This window comes from Octopus sinensis, linkage group LG14, assembly GCF_006345805.1.
Source record: "Octopus sinensis linkage group LG14, ASM634580v1, whole genome shotgun sequence".
Lineage (NCBI taxonomy): Eukaryota > Metazoa > Mollusca > Cephalopoda > Octopoda > Octopodidae > Octopus > Octopus sinensis.
In genome coordinates, this window is record NC_043010.1 from 19,919,840 (window position 1) to 19,945,969 (window position 26,130).

Consider the following 26,130-nt stretch of genomic DNA (forward strand, 5'->3'; position numbering starts at 1 on the left):
CAGTGGTATGTGGTGTTAACATAAAGTAAAGATGTCAAATACTTGAGAAAAAATAGAATTTCATAAGAAACTATATATAGGAGTGGCTGTGTGGTAAGTAGCTTGCTTACAAACTACATGGTTCTGGGTTCAGTCGTACTACGTGGCACCTTGCGCAAGTGTCTACTATAGCCTCGGGCCAACCAAAGCCTTGTGAGTGAATTTGGTAGACGGAAACTGAAAGAAGCCCGTCGTATATATGTATATATATATATATATGTATGTATGTGTTAGTCACCACCACCATCGCTTGACAACCAATGCTGGTGTGTTTATGTCGCCGTAACTTAATGGTTCGGCAAAAAGAGACCGATAGAATAAGTACCGGGCTTACAAAGAATAAGTCCTGGGGTCGATTTGCTTGACTGAAGGCGGTGCTCCAGCATGGCTGCAGTCAAATGACTGAAACAAGTAAAAGTGTAATCATATAATTTACGTGTTAGTGCCAGTTGAAAAGATTTTATGTAAACTAGAAGTAGTGTTTGTCAGAAAGAAACAATAATTTAGCAAACTGCATGTGTAATGTCCAAGCCATGTAAAACCTTCAGCAAGACCATTAAGTGCTTAATGAAAAGTATACAATGTACAGGTAAGCTATGAAACCATATATGCTAAGCTAGAGTATTCTTGTGTCTTAAGTAAATGACTACTTCTATTAGCCAAGAGCATCGTCAGCAGAATAATTAGCATTATACAAGGGAGATAACTGCACAATCGAGGCTGTGACAACTAGCGTCATTGTTTAACGTCTGTTGTCCATGCTGGAATGGGGCTGGACGGTTCGACAAGGGCTGGCCAGCTGGAAGGCTGTACCAGACTCTAGTCTGATTTGGCATGGTTTCTATAGCTGGATGCCCTTCCTAACGCCAACCACTCAGTGTAATGGATGCCATCAGTATCTGCCAAGACTGCAATTTTACTTGGCATGATGGGTCTTCTCAAGCATGACATAATGCCAAAGGTCTCGGTCATTGCCTCTGTGAGGCCCAACGTTACAAAGGAGCCTTTCACATGCTATTTTGCCTCCACGAGGCCCAATGCACAAAAGATTCTTTTTATGTCACCAGCATTGGCCATGACTACGATTTGACTTGGCTTGATGGGTCTTCTCATGCACAGCGTATCACCATTGGTCTCAGTCACTAGTCATTGCCTCTCTGAGACCCAAGGTTTGAAGATCATGCTTCACCACCTTGTCCCATCGTGGGTTTACCTCTACCACTTCTTGACACAGTTGCCTTTATCCATATGCTTCACTTATGGTTTTAAGTTGGAAGTATTAAATAACAAAAATAAGTTTGTATGGATTTTGGCAAAAGAGAAATATTAACTTCCTGCTCAAATATAGTATCATTCGAAATACGGACATTTGGGTTAGAGTGCTGGCTGGCCAACTCAATATTGAGGATCGGTATTTGGGAAAGAACATTCCAATTTTGTACTTCAATACCTTGCTCTCAATGACTTCATCCTTATGTGCTAATTTTCAGGTGTCTATCAGCACACTCTTTTTGAATTGCAGGCTATTTTTCTGTAACTCTGTAAGGCACCCTTCTGAAATGCCTAGAGTTCAAAAGCTACAATAACATTATGCTAAGAAACAGAACATATTGCTCAGAAGTGATTAGCAATATTTGTGTCTAACGATGCAACCCTTGAAGCAGGACAATGCAAGAGAAAAGCCTCCATTATTGATAATGAACAATTACATATATTGCTGTAGAAAATAATTCTTAAATAACAAGCCAAAGATTTTCACCGGTTCCATTGCATAGTACCTTGGAGAAATGTCTTCTACTATAGCCTTGGACCAACCAAATCCTTGTTAATGGATTTGGCAGATGGAAGCTAGTTACATATGGTCCTGCTCCCCAGCATCATTTGACAACTGGTGTTGGCATGTTTACATCTATATAACTTAGCAATTTGGCAACAGAGACCAATAGAATAAGTACAAGGCAGTGACTTGGTCTAATGACTAAAATGAGTAAAAGGCGAAAGATGAGTTCCCTACATTACCTCAAATGTTTGTAGCATCAAGGGGCTAAGTGAATGGGTCCATGTTAATCTCCAGATGACTATAAACTACAAAGATTATCAATCTATTCTACACTTCATGCAAAAACAGAATCGTTTACCTGCAATGAAAATGGATCTTTTGCCTTCAAGAAGAAAAGTTTCAACAGGCCGTTACCAAATGATCTAGTGCTAATTGGCATTGGCCACCAGGAGTTTCTCCTGACAAGTTGAATAACGACAGGACAGAAATCTACTAAACACATCCAAAGTGCTTACAGATTCAGAAGTGTTATTCCTACTTTGAGTTTTAGAATGGCAAATACTCAATGTCACTATATTCTCCAAGCAATCATAAGTAAAAAAAAAAAAAAAAAAAAAAAATGGTGATATAAAACATTGACTGGAGAGATAGTGGTTAAGCATTTGCTTCTGAAGACACTTTATGAAAGCAGGATGAACAAACTTGTAACTTACTGGTAAAACAAGTACCCATCAAACTTTGAGCCCCATAGAGGCAGCAACGACTGACACCTTTAACCCTTTCATTACTGTATTTATTTTGAGATGCTCTGTGTTTCTTTCAATTACTTTAAATATAACAAAGAATTTAGTTAAAAAACTTAAGTTATCATTCAGCTAGGGTTAGGAACATAAATTGTGACAAGCACTCACTACACTCTTGGAGAGGTTGGCATTAGGAAGGGCATCCAGCTGTAGAAACACTGCCAGATCAGACTGGAACCTGGTGTAGCTCCCCAGTTTTCAGTGAAATGGTCCAACCCATGCCAGCATGGGAAACATGCTGAATGATAATTTAACCCATTAGCATTCAGATTACTCTGAGGCCTGATCTGGCCAGTTTGAACATAAAGCAAGTAGAATATTTGGGCTGGTTTAAACATTTCTGAAGAAAAACGCTAAGTCTCGACAGAAAATGTCTGAATTGAAATGCTAACTTGTATTTCATTTCATGGAATATAACATAACCTTACAGTGATGTTCTAAGTCTGACATACCTTGGGGGGAACTAAACAGAGACCAACATATAAGCCTACCTTATGCAAAAATGTAAATATTAAGGAAGCCGACGACTGAACAATACCTTGTATTTCTGCTTCAGATATCTTCTCTCTCAAGTGACTCCATCTTATTACCATTTCATCCCATCATTGTCAACAATGACCAAGGACAACACACGGTGTGTTCAATCAGTCCCATTTAGGCTCAGAAGGCCCCGGAATTGTGTAGTTTGCATTTTCTTTGTGCCCTTGCAACTGTTGTGATTTTGAGGAGGAATAGGCACCTTTGTTGGTGCAGCATCACCAAGCAGGGTGGTCATGTGCTTGCATTTCCCAGGTGTCAGTGTTGATCTTAAAGATCTTCAGCCAACTTGTCCTTATTAAGCTGGCATTTGGATTACATTCCAAGGCTTTTAGATCAGTTTATATCAAAATTGTCAAGGGCCCAACAACAGGATCTACAGCTAGGCAAATATTATCTAAGAGTGTAAGATTACATCATCCAGTGGCCTCCAGCAAGTTTGAATGCTACTGCCTCGGCTTAGTAGTCCAAGCAATGATCAGAAAGAGGACCCCAACACTGAAGGCTCTTTAGAATTTACAAGCAATGTGCCTTAGAATGTCAAAGAAAAATACTGTACAAAGTGTGGTACAAAATGTGAAAAGGCATGTAAAAAGCAGCATCCGAACGTGGCTGATGCCAGTACCCCGATAGGTACCGGCTCTCAATCCAGCGGCACGTAAAAAGCACCCACTACACTGAGTGGTTGGCATCCAGCCGTAGAAATATTGCCAGATCAGATTGAAGCCTGATGCAGCTGCTGGCTTTTAAACCGTCCAATCCATGCCAGCATGGAAAACAGACAAACAATGATGAAGGAAGTAAAGTGTTGTGTTTTCTACTATGGCCCCGAGTTGATTCGTTAGATGAAAACTGAAAGAAGCCTGTCACACATAGATGTAATAGTATCACTTTGGCTTGACCATTGCATGAGAGTTGTAAATGAGTGTCACACAAGCAGTGTCCATCAGAAAATAATAGCCTACCTGGAAACAGGAAGGGCATCCAGCCATATAAAAATCTACTCCAAGTAACCATGGAAAAAGGGACAATAAAAAAACCCAACCATTCACAATACACAACAGAAAACTATTATACACTTAAAAAAAAACAAATTTTAAGAGAGATTAAAGTTCAAATATGTATTTTATTTTTAAACTGCCAGGGAAAATACCTAGGAGGTTTCCATAATGGACTCTTCAGTATGTTTACCCTTGTCGGCAGCAACACGGTTACGACTCCTTCGGTCCAAGATGCGTTTCCTATCTTTGTCCAATTTTAATTTCACAATGACAACCTGAAAAAAAGAAATCACAACATAAAAATAGCAGGATTCACAATGAAGTTGGTGTGTGGCACATATAGACGTAATGAAAGGCTTTCATTTAAATATGATGGTAAAAACAAATGCTGTGTTTCATCATAAAACTAGAAGTAGGCTGAGAAAGGTTGGTAGATTTATGAAGTATGTTTATAACAGAACAGCTGTCAATGCATTGTGACAAACACTTTGCCAACATAGTGGAATCAAGAGATTCACAAACGCAGATCAACAGACCATGTAGGCGTCTTTCCAAGTGAGTGATATTGCCCCTCTAGAATGCTGGAATCTTATATAGGTCCTGGGGATAAGGTCAAGGCCTAGTAGCTATGATCACCAGATCATGGGTTTGATTCCCACAATGCACAACCCCCAGACCGGGGATAGCGCATTGTGTTTTTGAGCAAAACACTATTTCATTGTTGCTCCAGCCCATCCAGCTGTAAACAGATGCCAACCCTGTGACAGAGTAGCATTCTGACCAGGCTGAGTGCTTAGCCAGCAGGGTGGCATCATTTAAAAGCTAAAATGATGTGAAGTGCACTATGACTATGATGCACAACAACATCCAATTGTGTGGCCGCTTGCATGATCACAAGGGGACCAGACCAGCAACTGAGCAATAGACACACCTGCAAAGTTTTGTCTCTTATTTGTGCCATGGAAGAAGGAAAGGCAAAATAAAAAAATAAAGAACCAGCCACAATTGATGATGTCAAATTTGAAAGTAGAAAAACCAAATGAAATAGGCAAAAGCATAACCATGGGGGGAAACTGGATATTTTGATTTCCGATTTCGAAAGCAACAAGCCTAACAAGATGTCTGATAATGGAATTGATGAGTTTCTACAAGAAATAAAATGAAGGAAGGATTTCTCTTTGCCTGTTTGCAGTCACTGGACTACAGCCATGGGGGGACACCACCTTAAAAGGGTTTAACCAAACAAAGCGAACCCACTACTTATTTTACTTTTAAGCCTGGTACATATTCTATTGGTCCCTGTTCGTGGAACTGCTAAGTGACAAGGACATAAACAAACCAACAACAGTTGTCAAGTGATGGTGAGAGACGAACACAGATACATAAATTTATGCACAATGAGTTTCTGCCTTCCGTAACCACTGACAAGGCTATGGTCAGCCAAGGACTTTAGCAGAAGACATTTGCCCAAGACGCCACACAGTGGGTCTGAACCAGGAAACAAACCACACAGCCACAACCATGCCTATATAAAGTATTTTTCTCAAAAGATCTCCTGAAAGACAGTCTAGCAGTCTATTTGATGAACTGAAAGCAAAAGAATACCCCCCCTCAATTATTCCAACATTAACTGTAGAAACAGACTCTTACAGTATATATACAGGAAAAGTTTCACATCTCTGAAATGCCTAGGGGAAACTTTAAAGAATCAATCAGGCATTATCTTATAGCCTCGAGATTTTAAAAATGTAATTAACTGTCCTGTTAAAAGCACCATTCAATCACTGAGTGATATGCTGTGCTTGTGAAGACCCGTTGAACTGAGCGAAATCATAGTTGTGGCTAATGCCAATACTGCCACCTGTGCTGGTGGCACGCAAAAAGCACCACTCACGCATTGGGCCACATACTGTGCATGTGTTGACCTGTCAAGCCAAGTGAAACTAGTTTTGGCCAATGCCAGTATTAAGTAAATGGCACCCATGCCCGTGGCACGAAAAAAGCATCCACTACTCTCAGAATGGTTGGCATCAAGCCACAGAAACCATGCCAAATCAGACTGGAACCTGGTGCAGGCCCTGCCAGCTTACCAATTTTCAGTCAAACTGTCCAACTCATGACAGCATGGAAAACAGATGCTGAATGATGATGATGATGTAATTGTTTATTTCAAGGATGACACTGTAGGGTAGGTGTGAGAGGCTAGATCTGGTTGGTTTGAATATAAAAACAAGATAGAATATTTGGGTCAGATCAAATTCTGAAGGGCTAATGAAAATCTGGTGATGTAAAAGGCCTGGGTGATTCTGACAGTGAGGCAAACTACAAAATAGGGGAAATTGAAAGTAAAGCAATTACTAGATCCCGCAGTGGACCTGGGAACTATGACTTCACCACAACCAAGGATGTATATTATTTCCTGAATACTTTCTTTTAGTACAGTCAAACTTATGGATTTACAAACTATTGCAACAGCGTGTGTGTTTGTGTGCTACAAGGAGAAAAAAAAAGAGCTGACCTGCCTGAGTCAGCACTTTTCTACTTGTAATCATACACACAAAAGATCGGAAAATTCAGCAGAAAGAAAATCTGTTAACAGACAACATAGAGACAAGTGGCAAAATATTTTTCTATCCATCTGGGAACCTCACTTCAACATATATGGCTGGCATAGACTGGATGAATCAACGACAAAACAATTATTCAGCAGTCCAGGTTAATAAATGGTGATGATACTTGGTTTGGTTCATAGTAAATATGGGTACCAAGATTGTTAAACGATGATGACCAAATTGGGGGCAGATGTAGCAATGTAACTGAAGGCAAACTATTCATGGGATCGGGGAGAGAAACCACTGGTGATTGCAGAAAACTTATGCCAGAAAAATCAATCACCCAGTGAATAGTCAACTGAAAAGTTTATCTCATGTACTTGCATTTATGTAAAGTGGGAGTGCCATATATTGTTATAATTGCAGATGCAATATTGAAAAGCTTCTTTTTGAACAATGTGGTCTCGGGTTCAGTCTCACCGTGTGGCACCTTGGTCAAGTGCATTTCACTACAGCCCTGGAACAACTAGGTTCTAAATAAATTACCTTGACCTGACATGTGCAGGTACATTAAAAATGGTGGGTGTGTTGAGAAAAAAGAAAATTGTGTCATCACTCTGTAGTGTACAATGCCTTTTAAACTTTTTCTTTTAGAACACACTTCTAATACCCTGCTTTCTATACATCCAGGACCACATATCAAAGACATTAAGGCATGATTTGAGGGAGAAATGCTGTTGTTCATACTAAGTTGAAGATGTAAGTCACTTTGCTGGCTTGTAATTCAACAGTTGAAATGACACTTTTTTGTACACAAACACACATTGGTTCTACAACTTACATTTGATGGATGAATACCGACATGAACTGATGTGCCATTAGCTTTCTCACGCTGGATTCTTTCAATGCAAATCACAAACTTTTTCCTGTAACATTGGACAACCTTCCCAACTTGTTGACCTTTGTAGTGACCGCGTACCACCTAGGAAATAAAAACAAACAAACAAACCCCATCAATATATGAAAAACATTGCACCCCTATTCAAGGTGCTGGAACAGTAAAAAAAAAAAAAAAAAAAAAAATTTGCTTTTATATGTAGGACCACTTCCCATATCCCCAATATTGCAGAGGTAGATATTCTCCAAAGAGGCACACGAACAGAAGTCATTGATACACATGTCGCCTTACTGGTACTCGAGCCCCATGCTAGTAGGGTATTAAGAGCACCACCCGAGCGTGATCATTGCCAGAGCGGCTATCTGGCCTCCGTGCCGGTGGCATGTAAAAAAACCATTCGAGCGTGATCGTTACCAGCATCGCCTTACTGGCACATGTGCCATGTGTAAAAGAATCGAGCAAGGTCGTTGCCAGTACCACGTAAAAAGCATCCACTACACTCTCAGAGTGGTTGGCGTTAGGAAGGGCATCCAGCTGTAGAAACTGCCAGATCAAGATTGGAGCCTGGTGCAGCCATCTGGTTCGCCACCCTCAGTCATTCGTCCAACCCATGCTAGCATGGAAAGCGGACGTTAAACAATGATGATGATGAAGGCCAAAGCAGACCAAACTGGTGCTATGTAAAATGCTCCCAGTCCGCTTTGTAGAGTGGTTGGTATTAGGAAGGGTAGCCAGCTGCAGAAATCATGCCACCAATGGGACTATGTCATCCTAAACAGAAATGCAAGGTTTGACAAAAAATCCACAGCCACACCACTGCAAATGTAACAAGCAATAAAGCATCCCAGTCTCCACTGTTACTGCACAGTCCTTTCTACTGAAGGCATGAAATTTTAGAAGGAGAGTCAATTACAGGCCCCAGTGCTGAACCGGAACCTACTCCATTGAACCTGAAAGACAAAGCCAAACCTGATGGAATTGGAGCACAGAACATCAAGACAGATGAAATGCTGCTAAGTATTGAGTAGAAATCATAAGATGATTGGGCGAGTTTCATGAAAAGTTTAACTGCTACAGCAAGTACCCTCAAAAATTCGATGTTAAGGTTAGAAGTTGCAAGCCACATTGACCTAGTCACAGCACACACAGACAAAAAAAAAAGCATCAACAAACCTGTACTTCATCATCTTTTCTAATTGGCATGTTACGGACATTATATTTCTGTCTAAGTTCCTTTGATAATGGAGATGTCATGAGTTTCCTCCTGATGTGAGAAGGGGCATTGAAGTGCCTCTTTCTGTTCTTTCTCCGTGAGGATGAGACAAGTTTGTTCAGCTTCATCTTGCTTTATATAATGTTCTGGAGAGAAAGATAAATAAGATATTTAGCCCTTTCATTACGAACACGCCCGAATAATGATTCAAAATTTGAAAGCAGCGACAGAAAAATCAAATGATATGTGCAATAAGTAGAACCACATGTATGATGGAGAAGTGAATATTTTCATTTCCAATTCAGAAATCAACGAGTTCGTGATGAGTATTGACCAGATACAGAATGGACGATTTATATATATACATACATAAAGTGTCTGTGGTCACCTACATGCCCGGAAGAAATTAGTTATAAGCATTAACCACTAAAGCACTGGGATTTGTACTTACAGAGCATGGACTGCTAAGCACATTTTACGAAAATGACACTACCATGCACACATAAAAAAACAAATAGTTAAAATATCTTCTTAGTATAATATAATGGTAGCAAGTTTTACATCATCTGGAAAGTCATTAGTTGAACTATTAGTCCTCTTGCATTCTGGGGGGTATCAGAGCGTTTGAATGTCATTAGACCCCAACAAATGCCCATAAATTAAATGCATCTACCTGGAACACGATCGTGGTCCGACGCGCTTTATGTGTTAAGGGCATTAAGAAGCTGCCCAGGACAGCCAACTACTAATGGATGAATAGTTTGGCGATCAGTATGCTTCCAGTTATATCACGCAGACAAGGTTTTTGAAATTATGACAAATTCTTGTACATACGAGGCACGCAGCGTAGCAGTAGTGAGAAGAAAACGATCCCTCTTCGACAAAGGGGCGATATTTTAAATAAGGAGGCTTCCGTGCATACAGAAGTGACGAAAGAACGGGACAAACTGATAGAAATACATTGTTTTTTTTACTACATAATTTATTCTCAGATGTCACAATTATGTCCCATATTTATCAACTGTTGAGGTATGGAAGTGAACTTCGGAGCATGCACATCCTGAAGGACTTCCCCGGCCACAACTACCCTCCCTTTTTTGTTTTCATTTATGGTAATTCAGCTTTCGCTAGCGATGAGGGAGATTTGACCGATGTTTCTAGCAGGTCAAAAAAACAAGTACTATTTAAGAGAGGTCCCGGTGCGCGCTAGCTAGTCGCGACTAGTCAATCCTACGACTACCTAGCAAAGTAAATAAAACACAAAATACAAAGGATCGACTAGTCACGACTAGCTAACGCGCACCGGGACCACTCTTCTTAAATAGTACCCTCCACCCAAAAAAACCTGTACACGTTTCTTTGGATAAGACTACAAAGTCTAGTATAGTCTGGCAATCTTTCGTTATAGCCATAGCCAGTCTAGTTTATATTCCTGTAAATTATCTCAGATGTGAACTGAATCAAATATGCAGCTTAATAAACGAAGAAACGCCGAGCATTGGAGGGGGAACAAAAATATGAACACATAAAATATAACTTTTAAGTGGATATTTATAAGTCTCAAATAAACGAACCAACCATATGTGTACACAATAAAGATACACTATGCTCCAAAGAATTCCATTTTATTTCAAAACTCTTCCGAAAGTAGCAATTAGCCACAAATTTTCTGCTGCATTATAAAGTATATAATTCGTTGTATGGTGCACGATGTTGCTTTTACGACACCAGTTCAGCATTATTACAAAACTTTTATTTATAAATTCACATGAAAATAGCCATATTAAAGTGATACACAATACACATAAATATTGGCTTAAAAAACACACATTAATAACTACATCGAAGAAGAAAACTGATCTTATACACGTGTTTAGCGTGGCTGTTTAATAATAAGTAATGGATATTACGATTTTGGTGGAGCAGTAAATGATGAGTTTGTAGTAGTAAACGAAAATATATATAAAAAAACTAAGCAATTATTCATGTCAAACATGAAATTCTGTGTTGAACAGCAATGTCAGTGAGGACTAAGATTAGCAAAATAAGACGGATGGAAGAAGATAAATGAAGAGGTACTCACTTCTTTGTACAGCACGTTCTATGGCCGACCTAAAAAGAACATGTCCGTCTAGTAAAGTTGGCAACATAATGTTCTCCTCGTTTGCCGCATGTGACTGAAAACTTGAATTTTTTTTGCAATTTGAATTACATTTAGATAATTCATTTCAAATTAAAAGAAAAATAAATAGACATTAATTTATTCAATTTTATTATTAAATGTTGAACACTATGTATATTTTTTCTACTTTCTCAAATAAAACTGTGAGTACGAAACTAAATTTACAAGTGTCTAAATTATCTGCCCGAAACCATTCTCTCGTAGAACTTCGTGTATCTTGAGATGTAATTTTTGGAATGCAATTTAAATTTCATATTTTCCTCCCACCTCAACAAGCAAGGTGAGTTGTATTTTTCTCTATTTCGTATTCGAAGAAAATGGTGCTGGTATGTGTCGTCGCTAAAAAGTTATATGTTTTGAATAAGTTAGTATAAAGTGTTGGTTTGCCAGAAATACTATGGGGTGGGGGGTGGGGGGTGGCGACACAAAACATTGAAAAAAATTCAAATAGAAAATTTTCCTTGCAAAAAAAAAATGTTATTTTCCTACAAGTTTCTAAAACATGTATCCGATAAAGTTGTGGGAAAAGTTCCAACCAGTTATAAGAGTATTTTTCGAGGAGAACTCAATCGGCCAATCGTCCTTAAACTCAAACAACCGCCTTTTTTAAAGTGCTTAATCTGAGGATGAACTCTTAACACACATTCTTTATTATTTTTTTTTATCAGATGTTATCCTTAAACCTGTCTTTGAATACTTTACAACATAAAGTGGACTCTGTTATCTTGCAGAATACTTAATTGAAGTAATACTAAACCGGTACTACTTTTATTCATTAAATTTGCCTTAGCTTTGCGGGCTGGACATAGACATTGATAGTATGAATGATGGTGATGGGAGAAGACGAAAGCGCCCGCCGACATCCGCTTCTCTAAGACAATGTTCTTTTTTCAAAAATTCAAAAAGTCACAATGAACCTCTTTCTCAATATGATACAATTTTTCTTTTTAAAAACATTCAAAAAGTTCAAGTCACCCGGCCGACCTGCGCTTTTGCTTTATCAAGGCAATCATTCTTTGTCGGGCGGCAGTATTCAGGTATATATTGAAAGGAGTCCTCCGGGAAGGGATTCATGATCCTGCGGAACGCTTGAAAACGAGATAGGTAAAATGAAAGAGAAAGGCCAATGGGAGGGACTCCGGTCCTGCACGGAGGACCCTGAGTGGCCTTCGCAGGTGGCTGCGGAGGTCCTATGACCTCCGCAGCCACCTGCGAAGGCCACTCAGGGTGGTTAATATAGGGCGTAACAAATATCAGAAAATCAAAAAAAAAATGTGTGTAATAGGTGTAAAACAACTTCCTATGAACGAATATGAAAATATATATATATTTTTTTTTATTTTACAAACAAAAAGTGAAAACTGAAGTAATGGAATTTGAATTTTTGAAGTTGCGATTGATAATTATTCTGTGACAATCAATAATATTGGGAAAATATAATCTGTACTTACCACATGCGTGGTAGATTTGCTGATTATTTTCAACAAATCTACCACGCTTCTAAATCAAATTCTTTAACGTTGTCCTGTGAATTTTCCAGAATTTCTTCTCTTTATTTTTTTTTTTTTGCGAAATACGGAGTTTATGATTCATGTGTGAGTGTGTGTTCTTGATACTCGTTTAGAACAAGTAGTTTTACACCAATTACACTATTTTTTCTTAGTTTAAAGGCCGTGGACTGAAGATGTGAAATTTCCGAAGCCTCTCCCTCACCCCCCTTTCGCGAGCGCGCATTTTTTTCATGATAGTCGTTTAGAGCAAGTTGTTTTACACCTATTACGCTGTTTTTGTTTTTGTGCCCGGTTCAGACGCTTTCGGAAATTCCCGATATAAATATTCCGAGGCCTCTCCCTCACCCCACTTTCTCGAGAGCGCATTTTTTTTTTTCATATTCGTTTAGAGCAAGTTGTTTTACACATATTACACTATTTTTTTTTTTGTTTTGGTGCCCGGGTCAGCCCCTCAGACGCTTTCGGAACTTCCCGATGTGAATTTTCCGAGGCCTCTCCCCAACCCCCCTTGCGCGTGCGCGAATTTTTTTTTTTTCATATTCGTTCATAGGAAGTTGTTTTACACCTATTACACACATTTTTTTTTTTGATTTTCTGATATTTGTTACGCCCTATATTAACCCTTTTTTTCCCCTGGGCCGCGGGAGGGTGAGGTTCCTGTGTTGCACACAACGGGTCCTCTTTTTCTCCCGCAGCTACGGGTCTTTCTGTGGGTCACCATTGTTGCCCATCTTTTCGTTTATGAGGATGTAGCAATTTCCTCGTTCTGTTTCTCTCCCTCCATTGGGGGAGCAGGGAGGGACTCCAACACTAACCGCTCCAGGATCCTACTTTCGTCCCTGGGGCAGTTCTTCTTAATGTGGCCGGTCTCCAGGCACAGGTGACACTTGGGGGGGGGGCGTCCCTCAAGCATCACCGGACCCCTGGATCCGGCCATCCTCAAGAAATCTGGAAAAACCAGACTTTTAAACCGGTACTACTTGAGAACAGTGGTCCCGGTGCGCGTACTCGCGCATCCGCTAGCTAGATAGTCGTGACTAGTCGACCCTTACTTTGTGTTTTTGCGTTTTATTTACTTTGTGTTAAAAAATTATTTATTTTGTGTTTTATTTACTTTGCTAGGTAGTCGTAGAATCGACTAGTCACGACTAGCTAGCGCGGATGCGCGCACCGGAGCCACTGTTCTCAAGTAGCACCTACCAAACCTTTATCACAGCTTATTTGGATCTTTTTCTTTTGAACGGCACATGTCAACACAATTTCTAGTTAACTAAACACTTTTAAACTTCATATACTGGTAGAATGTGTTTATAAAACATCATTTTTTCTTGGCTTTATTGAGAAAATTCTATAGTTTGTAAGATATTTCGTCTGAAATTTCGAGCATTTCGGCAATTTTAACCAATCGCTGACCTCCATTTGGGGTGAAAACATTCCGTGCTGTATGAATATGTCCCTCGTTTAAGAAACAGATTGGGTTTATTTACATTTGCGAAGAAAAAAGAGATACCCTTCTCCTACCCTTAACCCTAAATCTGAAATAGATTGAAGTGCAATAGATCGATACTAGTGTTATAATTATGGGTGACATTTTCATTTGACACCGCTAGAAAAAAATCCCATTTTCTGTAGCGGTGTCGTATGAAATTGTCATCCATAATTATAACCCTAGTATTGATCTATTGCATTTCAATCTATTTTAGAGTTAGGGTTAGGAGTGGGGGAAGGGTATCTTTTTTTCTTTGCAAATGTAAATAAACCCAATCTGTTTCTTAAACGAGGGACATATTCATACAGCACGGAATGTTTTCACCCCAAATGGAGGTCAGTGATTGGTTAAAATTGCCGAAATGCTTGAATTTAAAGTGGAAATATGTTACAACAAATTACAATTTTCTCAAGAAAGCCAAGAGAAAAAATGATGTTTTATAAACACATTCTACCAGTATACGAAGTTTAAAAGTGTTTAGTTAACTAGAAATTGTGCTGACATGTGCCGTTCAAAAGGAAAAGATCCGCTTATTTTTGTGACAATGGGGTGGAGGCGGTCTGTTTACATCTCCACCATGTGCACCTTAAAATCATTAATAATTTTGCAACTATTCGTTCAAAAGACTAGATTAATTGTACTAAAGTTTACCAAAGGTTTGCTATTTTTTAAATGAAGTGTTCAACAAGTATGTCAGATGGACGCACACTCGTTTATAATGTCATGCTCCAAGTTTCATTTTGTAAATGTGTATGAGTATGTTGCGTGCCAGTTACTCTTTAACTTGTTTCAGTCATCTTGACTGCAGCCGTGCTGGAGCACCTCTAGTCGAACAAACCGACCCCAGGAGTTATTCTGTCGGTTGCTTTTGCCAACCCGCTAAGTTATGCTAAGTTACGTGGACAACATCGGTTGTCAAGCGATGGCAGGTGGACAAACATAGACAAACAAATAAATAAATGTATATACACAACAGTCTTTCAGTTTCTGCCTACCCAATCCACTCGCAAGGCTGTGGTTGGCCCGTGTGCATATTGTAGAACACACTTGCCCAAGTTGCTACGCTGTGGGACTGAACCCGGAGTCATGTGGTTGGGAAGCAGGCTTCTTACCACGCAGCCACTCCATGAAATTTTGCAGTGGTACCTTTTCGGTTGTGTAAATTAGAATCATGTTGACATTAAGGTAAATATTTCGTAAAAGACCCGTTTGTACCTAGGTGTGAAATAGTTTTTTTTTTCTGGGTGCATTCGACGTATCTGACCTCCAAACCCGCCGCAAGCAACTTTTTTTTTTTACCCCAGAAGGGGTGGTGGGGGCCTAGGAGTTTCCCCACCAATGAAATTTTGTTTCGCAGGTTTTTATTTGGGGTGGCGGTCCAGGTTATTTTGCATACTTTCAATAAATATGACATCGAAATTTATAGTGGAAGAACTGGAAGCGACAAGAGATGACGTCACGTCTACGAGTGAGAAGAAAAGTTTTTTTCCTGGAGACGCGAGCAGTGACAGACGCCAGTCGGGAAGATGGAGAAGTCATGAGACAACGCGTGTGAAGACTTGATAAATCTACTGGCGGTACCCTATTGCAAGTCGAGGTGAGAACAATTTTATTTATGTACCTTCAAACTACAAGCTATTTTGGCACATTACCAGCTGTGAGGATACGTCCGAGAAGTAGATATTTTATTTATTTTTTTTTCTGGTTTTTTCCTTTGTAATGGCCACAAAAGTCAGAATCGGAAATAATGTGTTGAGACCGTTCACTAGGAAAGATGTGGAGCCTGGATAAAGAAGGTGAGATTAGTGGGGAAGCTGCAGGGAATAAAAAATGTGGCAAGCCTTATTCTGTTGTATTTAGAAGGTGGTACAGTGGTGTCAGTGATCACCAACTGGAATAGGATTTGCATAAAAGAGGCTGCTGAAATGGTGATCAAATGTCATCTAGGAATCCTGGGGGAGCTAGCTGCCGAGTTTGCCCTGGAACTGCATGTGGTGTTCTTGTCCTCGGAAAAGAATAAGGTGGGAGTTCTAACCAGAGTGAAAAAAGCATTCATTGGAAACACTAGCGGATGTTCTGGGTTGGGTGGCGGTGATTTGTCGGTTTGAGGGCACAGAACTAAAGAAGCTGCACAATATGTGCCATATGGGGATTGATGTAACAATACTTTTTGCTCGAATGGTCGACTCCGATGTTGCCAGGGGAAGCGTTTAGAAGATAGTGGGGGAACTGTAACAGGTGCCCATCGATTGATCCTGCCCCTGAACACACGCGAACCAGGAAAGATTCAGGTAGTGGAAGAAGCTAGCCATTGATGTGACGCACTATCAGGGAAAGGTGTACCTTTCAGTGGTTGACTGTGGACTGGGGTGAATGGCTATATGGAGAGAAATTGGGGTGCAGACTGCTGCTGAGGTCACAGAGGTGCAGAATGCGATGTCTTTGGAAAGGGGGCCGGATCTTTACCTTTTGACCGACAGATTTGAAAAATAATTTTTTGTGGTAGAATGTGTCATATTAAACATCTTTTACTCTTAGCATTTTTGAGCAAAAACTTATATTTACGAAGTTATTTCATGTTAAAGTTGTCCTATTTTGGTAATTTCAACCAATCAATGACCTGTATTCAGCTGAATAAAATTACTGTTGTTGTTTGTCAACAAGAACTTCCGGCGGTGTATACTTCGTTTGTCACTGTTATTTATGACAACCCTAACAGCTTAAAGCTAAAACCAGTACAAACGCATGAACGATGTCATAAATAATTGTGACAAATGAAATATACATCGCCAATAGTTGTTGACAAACAACGGCAATAATTTTATTCAGCTGAATACACATCATTGATTGGTTGAAATTAACGAAATTGAACTACTTTAACGTAAAATTACTTTGTAAATATAAGTTTTTCTCAAAAATGCTAAGACTAAAAAATGTTTTATATGATACATTCTAGCAGTGTCCGAAGTTTGAAAGTGTTTAGTTACAAAAAACTATTTTTTAAATCTGTCGGTCAAAAGGTAAAGATCCAGGGGGCTGTAGGCGAGCTATTGATGGATAACAGCACAAGTTTTCGCTCAGAACAGCTGAGAGAGATGTTTGGAAAATGGAGCACAAGATGCTTTTTCAGAGCTGCATACAGGCCGGGTGGAAACGGGATTGTGGAACAGCGCCACTATGATTAAAGCCATAGCTGAGAGGAAACAAATCTTCCCCTATGGAGGCAGTCTTGTATAATATGTCACCCAGGGTAGGGCAAGCCAAAGAGTCGGTCCTGCACAGGGCCATATTCCAATACAAATGGAGACACCTGAGTGTGGTGCGGCAGCAGCTAGAGGTGGAAGGGATTACCTTCTGTGCAAGTTGGAGATGAAGTGTGCATAAAGCCCCTGAATGCTCTCTGCACAATACAGTGGGAAGAAGGAAAGGTGACCGCAAATGGTACTTTGGATAATGTATCAGTGGATGGGATGCCGCATCACATCTTGGATATTTGAAGGGTGATTAGCTCTTCGAATCACAAAGGGGAAGGTGACCCCGCGACCGTATGGAGATCTCTAAGGGAATGTCATCCTCCCAGTTAGATTGTGGGGGAGAGAGAAGAAATTTTCAGAAATTTTTCATGAAATGTCCCTACCTCCTCATCATTTTGAAGTATTTAGTGGAAAAAAAAAATTTAAAAATCCCCATCAAAACAGAGTAAATCCAAGTTACGTGAACAAAGTATTCAAGGCCTGTGCCAAAATATTCTTTTAATGTTTCCACCTGTAATAGCTTTCTAAATTTATTTTCTATGAACACACATGGCTGCATGGTTAAGGTTGCATTGCAACCACAGAGTTACAGGTTCAGTCCCACTGTGTGGCACTTAGTGCACGTCTTCCAACATAGTCTTATTGATTTATGCTCTATGACTGGAATTCGGTACATAGAAACTGGAGTGTGTGCATGGTAATTTAAATGTCTTTAAGATTTTTGCATGATTACAAAAATTGGTTAAATCACTCATTTTATAAAACAAATAAGAGTAATGGGATTTGAACAAATTGACTCAATCACCCTTGAAGATTGCTCCAGCATGGCAGTGAACTGTATATTAAAAAATGTCGAAATAATTTGCAGAATTATTCTTGAGTAACATTTTTTAGTTTCACATGAAATTGCCACCTGCCTTAGCACATTTCTCCACTTCACGAGGGTAGTTTTCATATTGTTGCTTGATCTGCTAAAAATATCATGCTAATTCCCACAAACCATACTATTCCATCCTAAAAATTGACCCACTGAGTAACTTGCTTCCCAACCTTATGACTTAGGGTTCAGTCACACCTTGCCTGCAACATATTATAACTTGTAATTACTAATATTGGCAGAATCATTAACATGCCAGGCGAAATGCTTAGCGGTTTTTCGTCTGTCTTCATGTTCTGAGTTCAAATTCCGCTGAAGTCAACTTTGCCTTTCATCTCTTCAGGGTCAATAAATTAAGTACCATTGTGTACTGGGGTCAATCTAATCGACTGGCCCCCTCCCCCCAAAATTTTGGGCCTTGTTCCTGTGTAGAAAAGAATATTGGAAGGAATGTGAATACTGCTGCAATTGACTGTCAGCCTTTGTCTACTTGGCAGTCCCTTGTGTTTGTTTTAGGGCAGTGAAGACCTAAATTCTTAGCTGCATTGTCATTGTAAATGTTATTTTCTCTTGCAGATGCTCCCTGCTGTAAAGCATGGTCTGTATGTTTTGTTGCTACTCTTTGCACAAGAGGGAGTGAGTCCTGGTCATACAGCCTTACCTGAACCACCCAGTTTGCTGTGTTACCAGGATATGTTGCTTAACAAACAAGTGTGCCGACCTGCTTGTCTTACTGGTTATTTTGCTGTTGCTGGGATGAACTCTTGTCATCAATGGCTCACATGCGAAGACTTTGATACCAACATTACCATTGGACGCAAGATTGCTAGTGGCCTTGGAAAAATGGTAAATAACATTCTGAAATATTTCATTGATGTCTTGTAGCTAAGAGGACAGAGGTGAAAGTTTCTGGATTGTAGGGTTCAGCTGCATTCTAGGTTTAAAACACTCTTTCATAGGTAAGTCTTAGATGTCCCAGTTGTATCACTCTTTTGTAATTTTATGAAAACAGTCTCGCAGCTAAGTCGCCTTTGTAGTGAAGATTATCAGCTAGTGACACACAAAAAGGCTTTAGGAATGGATGTTGTCTAAATGTTCCTGATCTTACCTGTTAGTATTTGATATATTGAAAAAAATCTGTTGGTCTACTACACGATTATATTTTTTTTTTACTGATACTTTGAGTCTCAATGACTAGTGAGGTTAAGTTACAGGACAAACTGGCCTCAGAAGTTCATACTTTACTACAACACATTCTTCTCGTTCCTGTTACTAAAGTACATAACTCTGCTTATTTGATTCTGTGCAAAAGAGGTCCATGGGTACCCCTCCCTTATCTCTCTACAATGTAGCCAATGTTCATCCACTAAAATTCTATATTTTGTGGCACTCTGTCAGTTATGACAACAAGGGTTCCAGTCAATCCAATCAACGGAACGGCTTGCTTGTGAAATTAACGTGCAAGTGCCTGAGCACTCTACAGACATGTGTACCCTTAATGTAATTCTTGGAAAAATTCAGTGTGACAAGGCTAGCCCTTTGAAATACAGGTGCAACAGAAACAGGAAGAAAGAGTGAGAGAAAGGGGTTGCCATCACCCAATTCTGGAGCCTCATGGAGCTTTGGGTGTTTTCGCTCAATAAACACTCACAAAGCCTGGCCTGAGAATCAAAACCGCAATCCTACGGCTGAGTTTACTGTCTTAACCACTGGGCCATTGCGCCTCCATGCTAAAATTCTATAGATCTAAGTTGTTCCAAGATTTGGCTCACAGCCTGCTAAATATGAAGCTCATTCTCCACTTCATATAGACATTTGCTCTCCAACATCCTCTTTTTTTTTCTCCAGGTCTGACTTCATCTTTATATATCGATCGATTACTGTGGTACTTTTCATCTGGCTGGAATCTTGTTCTGTCCACAGATCTGGTCTGCAGCTTGCAGTAGGTCGTCTTCACCTGGTGACCAATGAAGTCAATGGTTTGATCTCACTCTGTGGCTTCTTGAGCAAATGTTTTTAGCATAACCTCAGGTCAGCCAAGCCTTGTGAGTGAAATTTATGTTGACAAACTAATTGAAAGATGACCCAGCTTTGTCACTGTGGAGCACTTGCCTACTTAATGCACTGATTCACTGAGTTTGCTGTTAATGGGAGAGTTGAGCCAAAACTTGTACATTTGAACAGAAATACCTTGTATCAAGTTGACTCCCCTTACAACCATAGCCTCTCTGTATTTTGTATCTTACAATGCGAGATAAAGTAACGGTGCCAATATAATTAGCTAAAATACTCCAGCATAGCCACAAACCAATAACTGACACCCGTAAAAAGTGTTTTTGCACCATGCTGGCTGCATGCAGTAAGCACCATTCATGCGTGGGTCATTGCCAGTGCTGGTGACATGTAAAAAGCACCCTCCGAATGTAGTCAATGCCGGTGGCACATACAAAGCACCCACTACACACTTGGAGTGGTTGGTGTTAAGAAAGGCATCCAGCTGTAGAAACATTGCCAGATCAGATTGGAGCCTGCTGTGGCCTCTTCGTTTTCCAGACCCCAGTCAAACCGTCCAACCCATGCCAGCATGGAAAACGGACGTTAAACGATGATGATGATGAACTCAGAATGTATCAGAAAACCTATGATTAATTAGGAACAGTTAAACTAATTTTAAGCCTTTCCTCAGCCATGAAGTATTTTTGTCAATTATGTTACACGCCAATCTTTTATCAGTTATTTCCCTTCAGTGAGTTTAATCCATCGAAGGCATTTACATTGGTACAAAACCACACTCAGATCTCTCAAAATTCATTCATCAATCATTGATCACCCGGAGGCTAGAGAAGATAACCCTTATTTGTTCGTTTTCAACTTCCTATAATATGCCTATAAGTTTTTGTAATTGTTTTTTGTTGTAATCCCCTCCTATTTATTACTCTTATGGCCTTAAAAGAAATTATCATTTCTTTTGACTGTTGGTAGAATACTTCTTAGTGATGTTGTAAGTTGGGCTAAATATTTAGCTGCATTTCATCTGTCTTCACGTGGTTTCAGATTCTACGGAAGTCAACTTTGCCTTTTATCCTTTCAGGGTCAATGTAATTGACCTACCCTTATCATCGTTTAACGTCCGTTTTCCAATCTAGCATGGGTTTGACATTTCGACCGGGATCTGGGAAGCCAGGAGGCTGCACCAGGCTCCAGTCTGACCTGGCAGTGTTTCTACAGCTGGATGCCCTTCTTAACACCAACCACTCCATGAGTGTAGTGGGTGTCTTTTATGTGCCACCAGCATAGGGGCCAGAGCAGGCTGGCAAACGGCCACGATCGGTTGGCGCTTTTACGTGTCACCTCCCCCGAAATTACTGGCCTTGTGCTGGAATTTGAAACCCATATTGTCAGTGAGAAAGAAGTAACCTCATACAACTGTATTGATAGGATTCTCCCATTTCTCCATCCATTCTGTCTCTCCCCCACCCCCCACACACACCCAATATCTACCTTTGTCTCCTTTGCAAACTGCTTTCATTTACTTCATAGTTCTAATTCAGTTTTGTCTTTTTGCCTTCCTCCAGGTGTATGAGGCTCACTGGCAGAACCAAACCTTTGTTATGAACAAAGCTACCAAAGACAACAAATATTGGTCTGATTTTCACCATGGTTTGACCATGATTACAGCATTCCAGACTCACCCTCATATAATCCAACTGGTTGGCCATTGTAACAAAAGATATTTAACAGAGTTCCATCCACTGATGTCTGCTGACCATCTCTTTGATCATCTTAAATCCAAAGAACACACACTACATGATACCATTGAACTGCGTTACCAACTGTGCATGGATTATGTAAATATCCTCGCCTATCTTCACTCCAGTCCACGTGGCACACGAGTGATGTGTGATTCCAATGATCTGACCAAAACCCTCAGTCAATTCTTGCTGCGTTCTGACCTCCGACTGATCCTTAATGACCTTGATGCTCTACCTGAAGTGAATCGCTCAAAGAATCAGTTCATCAAGTGTGGTCACCGAGAAATTGGTGGAGAGTTTGTTGCTCCTGAGCAGTTGTGGCCTTATCTGGAAAGGCCGTTTGTTGACGCTGACATGCCATCGTATGATGAGAAATCTGATATTTGGAAGATACCCAGTGTGTGTAGTTATGTGTTGGGGTCATCTTCAGATGCTGTGTTACTGAAGTTGCACCTGTTGCATATACACAGCAGGTGTCAGTATGAGGAACCAGAACTGCGTCCGACAGCCAAGGAGGTGGCAGAAGAATATGAAAGAATTTGGAAGGTATTTACATCAAGGAAGGGGCAGAGATCTGAACTGTAACTATTTTCTTGAGGGCAATCCAATCTATATATAGTTGCTCAGTCAGCTAGAAATAACAGCCAAACCTCTCTCAAATTACACACTATCATCTTGGAAGGCTGCATTGGATGATTAGTCTAATTAAAGAAAGCGATGGAATGGTCACAGCTGGAACATCTTTCATCATAGGTCTGCTGGATTATAGCTGACCTTGGCTAAACATTTGTCACCACCAAAATATTTATTCACACGTGCACACACGTTTATGTATGTGCGCTTATGTATGCCCAAACAAGTCTAAACATACATACACACACACATCATTTTAACGTCTGCTTTTCCAGAATTGCATGGATTGGACAAAACTTGAAACAGAATTTTTAACAACTGGATGCTTTTCCTGGTGCCAACCTTCACCTGCTTCCAAGTAAAGTAATAATCCCTCGATCTATCGAACAATTAATAACCTGGACATGTTTTCATGGAGTACTGCAAACAAATGACACCAGTTTGAACAGGCAAGGCTTTTGTTTACAATTGGTGCTGATATCAGGACAATGGAGAATGTTAACTGTCATATACACATCATATATATATATATATATATCACCATGACTGACCAGGCTATCAGATGTTGCTACACATCGCTGGTCACAATGCGCTTCGCATTGTTTTAGCCTTCAAATGACGCCATCCCACTGGCTAAGCAAGCAGGCCAACAGAAGAAAGAGTGAGAGAAAGTTGTGGTGAAAGAGTACAGCAGGGATCGCCACCACCCCCTGCTGGAGCCTTGTGGAGCTTTAGGTGTTTCGCTCAATAAACACTCACAACGCCTGGTCTGGAAATCAAAACTGCGAGTCCACTGCCCTAACCACTGGGCCGTTGCGCCTCCACACACACACACATAACGGACTTCTTCCATTTCCTGTGTAACCATTTCACTCACAAGATATTAAAGCTGTAGTTTGTAGTAGAGGACTCTTGGAACCAGACCATCACAAAGTTAACTTCTTCATCTCACATGCATCCATTGGTACATAAATCATTAGCAGCAAGAAATGCATTTAGCTGAAAAGAAAAAAAACTTGCCTCCAAACACCTCCCTGTTCAACTCATAGAAAAAGAGAACCTTAAATGAACAAATGGGTAATATATATATATATATATAAAATATCTGCTTGTAAACCCATGTTTGAGAACATAATGGTGGAAGATGTCTTTTCTGTATTTTGTGACTTTTACCTGCTTTGGACTTCTTCTTCCATTGTCGACACCAAATATTATTGGTGTGAAAGAGGTAATCCCTTTGCTTTACATTTACATTTTTTTTTTTTCCCCCTTTTCTTTTCACTTCATACTTCAGCTGTTGCCATCTCTTGTTTGCAGATGTTATCTCTATAGTATTGGCATTTGTTTGCATGTGAATTTCTTAACCACCATCTAGCTTTTTTTTTTTTTTTTTTTAATGGTCTTGAAGCTGTATGTGGATTTATCAATTGCAGTAAAGTCTGCAATTTAACATAATGTCTTATGTTAAATGAATTCAAGGTGGATAATAATTAAAGAATTCAGAGGCAGGTTGCAATAGAGCACAAGGAAATGTTTATTACAGCTGATAAAAATTTGATAAAGCAAACTGGTAAGACACTTCAATTGTTAAAATATCTTGATTTAAATGTTCATCAAAATGTTGATATAAAGGTTAGAGAAAAACCTTAAATATAGCATCACAATAATGCTGGTAGGATGCTGGGTAGTTAAAAGTAAAATGCTACTTTGTGGGCAGCTAAAGTTCAAGAGCACTCATGAAGTACCAGCATTAACAAAGCACTAGGGTCAGTTCAACTGAAAATTCAAGGCAGTGTCCCAGCATGGCCACAGTTTATTGACTGAATCAAGTAAATAAGAAAAAATAAAATGGGAATTTCATAACCCTTTGTCTAAATTACACATTCCCCTTAATATTTTGTATATAAATATATATATAAAAGAACATTATTGTTCATAAGAATGTTAGTGGCCTCAAGCATAAAGCCATATGTTTTTGTTTTTTTTTTAATGCATTATATAAAGCTGATGGTAGTTAAATTATACAACCCTTAAACAAGTGCTCAATTTTATTTAAAGGCCTCACAACTGTTGAAATATAATTCCTAATGAATAATCAACCTTTTTTTTTTTTTTTTTTTTATTAAACTCTGGCAGTGGTCTGAAATAGAAGTTGGATAGTGGGGAGCATTTTGTGTAAAAATAATTTTTGAAAATGTGCATTGATAATCCTGTCCAACTTGGTGGGCAGGATGTTGTAGAGATAGACAAATCAAAGTTTATGCATCACGAATATCACAGGTCATTATAAGCCAAGCCACTGGGTTCTTGGAATAGTGGAGTGCAGGATGTTAAGATGTGTGTTAGTTCCTGTCCCAGACCGAAGCGCAGCGACACTGCTGCTGCCAGGGACGAAGATTATAACCATTTGCTGGTTATAATCTTCTCCATCAACACTAAATTTTAGTCATTTCTACACAGTACTCCAATGTGAAAACCATTTCATTAGCGGGGAAAATTAAATAATTTTTGAAACACACAGCAGAAATTTACCCTGATTTAAGCAAGTATATAAACATTACAATACCAGCTTAAATCAGTATGGAGTGATTTATTTCCATGGACTGAAAAAATTTTTTTTAATGGTTTCTCCCATTGCATAGTGCAAAAAAGAAAAAAACTTGAAAAATCAGTTGAGCGCCAGGATGGAGGGGTGAAAAAGATTTTTAAAAATCTTTTTTTATCATAAAAAGCTTCCCCCATGTATGTGGTGAGAAAAAAAAATTTTGAAAATCCAACTTACGTGGGTAACTTATTTCAGACCTCTGCCAAAACCTCTTCCTATATGCTATATGATGTTATATTTTTGTTTCACAATTGTAGTATATACTTTAGTTAGGTGGTGTAATGTCCCTGTCTCTCATAGAAATAGCAGAACACTTTTATATTATACTTTTGCTGTGTCTGGCACCCCCCTCCTTCATTTTTATAGGTTCTGTACACTAAACATTTGATCTAGTTTTATGAAAAGCACTTCATTTGGGTTAAAATAGTCTTTATTATTGAATGTTGACTGATAAGTGAGTTCTCTTGAAAATCCTAAAAATAAATGTATATATAAAACACTCCCTCCCAGCATGCACATAAATTGGGTAGTTTTGAAGATGTTTCAAATTGTTTTAACCCTTTAGTGTTCAGATTATTCAATCAAACATAATGCTTATTGATTCCCATTGATTTGAATTAATCATGCATTATCTCATATCTTTAAGATCTTGATGGTGTAATTACTTAATGTAGAATAACATTGTAGGGTAGGTGTGAGAGCCTGGATCTGGTCAGTTTGAACATAAAACAGATTAAATATTTCGGCCGGATATGGCCGGTTTAAATACTAAAGGGTTAAGGGGCCATAGTTTATCTATACTTAATGGGTTTTTTTATCCATAAATTTGTTCGGTAGAGTTCTGATGTAAGCATGTACTAAAACCCCTCAAAACTTTATTTTTATGAATTTTCACAATTTTTTTCGATTCTGGATAAAGGAATTAATACAATTATGCAATGAAAAATTATTTTTTTTTAAAGTTGTTACAGATTATTAAACAAGTTAAACAGGTTGGGAAGAAT

At 39.2% G+C, this 26,130-nt stretch overlaps 2 protein-coding genes across 4 annotated transcripts; one reads left to right on the forward strand and one right to left on the reverse strand.

The window, feature by feature from the left end:
• Positions 1–4,265: 4,265 nt before the first annotated feature.
• Positions 4,266–11,064, reverse strand: LOC115219023 (60S ribosomal protein L26). Its single transcript, XM_029789066.2, has 4 exons — positions 10,907–11,064; positions 8,784–8,969; positions 7,554–7,694; positions 4,266–4,435 (listed from the first exon to the last, which is right to left on the reverse strand). The coding sequence occupies exons 2-4, from the start codon at positions 8,949–8,951 to the stop codon at positions 4,313–4,315; spliced, it is 432 nt and encodes a 143-aa protein (XP_029644926.1). The 5' UTR covers positions 8,952–8,969; positions 10,907–11,064; the 3' UTR covers positions 4,266–4,312.
• A 115-nt stretch (positions 11,065–11,179) lies between these two features.
• On the forward strand, positions 11,180–23,122 carry LOC115219475 (protein O-mannose kinase-like). 3 transcript variants are annotated; one of them, XM_029789645.2, is made up of 4 exons: positions 11,194–11,285; positions 15,432–15,602; positions 18,713–18,982; positions 21,712–23,121. In XM_029789645.2, the coding sequence occupies exons 3-4, from the start codon at positions 18,713–18,715 to the stop codon at positions 22,471–22,473; spliced, it is 1,032 nt and encodes a 343-aa protein (XP_029645505.1). In that variant the 5' UTR covers positions 11,194–11,285; positions 15,432–15,602; the 3' UTR covers positions 22,474–23,121. The 3 variants fall into 3 exon arrangements, with proteins under 3 accessions (XP_036364617.1, XP_029645505.1, XP_036364616.1); XM_036508723.1 differs by having other exon boundaries at positions 11,208–11,285; positions 15,388–15,602; XM_036508724.1 differs by lacking the exon at positions 15,432–15,602 and having other exon boundaries at positions 11,180–11,285; positions 21,712–23,122.
• The last annotated feature ends 3,008 nt before the right edge of the window (positions 23,123–26,130 follow it).

Excerpts from the sequence above, each read along its gene's own strand:
- LOC115219023 (XM_029789066.2), bottom strand. The coding sequence starts at position 8,951 with ATGAAGCTGAACAAACTTGTCTCATCCTCACGGAGAAAGAACAGAAAG. Across the intron at positions 7,695-8,783 it reads GAAAAGATGATGAAGTACAG|GTGGTACGCGGTCACTACAA; the intron begins GTTTGTTGATGC and ends TTTATTTCCTAG. Across the intron at positions 4,436-7,553 it reads TCGGTATTCATCCATCAAAT|GTTGTCATTGTGAAATTAAA; the intron begins GTAAGTTGTAGA and ends TCTTTTTTTCAG.
- LOC115219475 (XM_036508724.1), top strand. The coding sequence starts at position 18,713 with ATGCTCCCTGCTGTAAAGCATGGTCTGTATGTTTTGTTGCTACTCTTT. Across the intron at positions 18,983-21,711 it reads CTAGTGGCCTTGGAAAAATG|GTGTATGAGGCTCACTGGCA; the intron begins GTAAATAACATT and ends GCCTTCCTCCAG.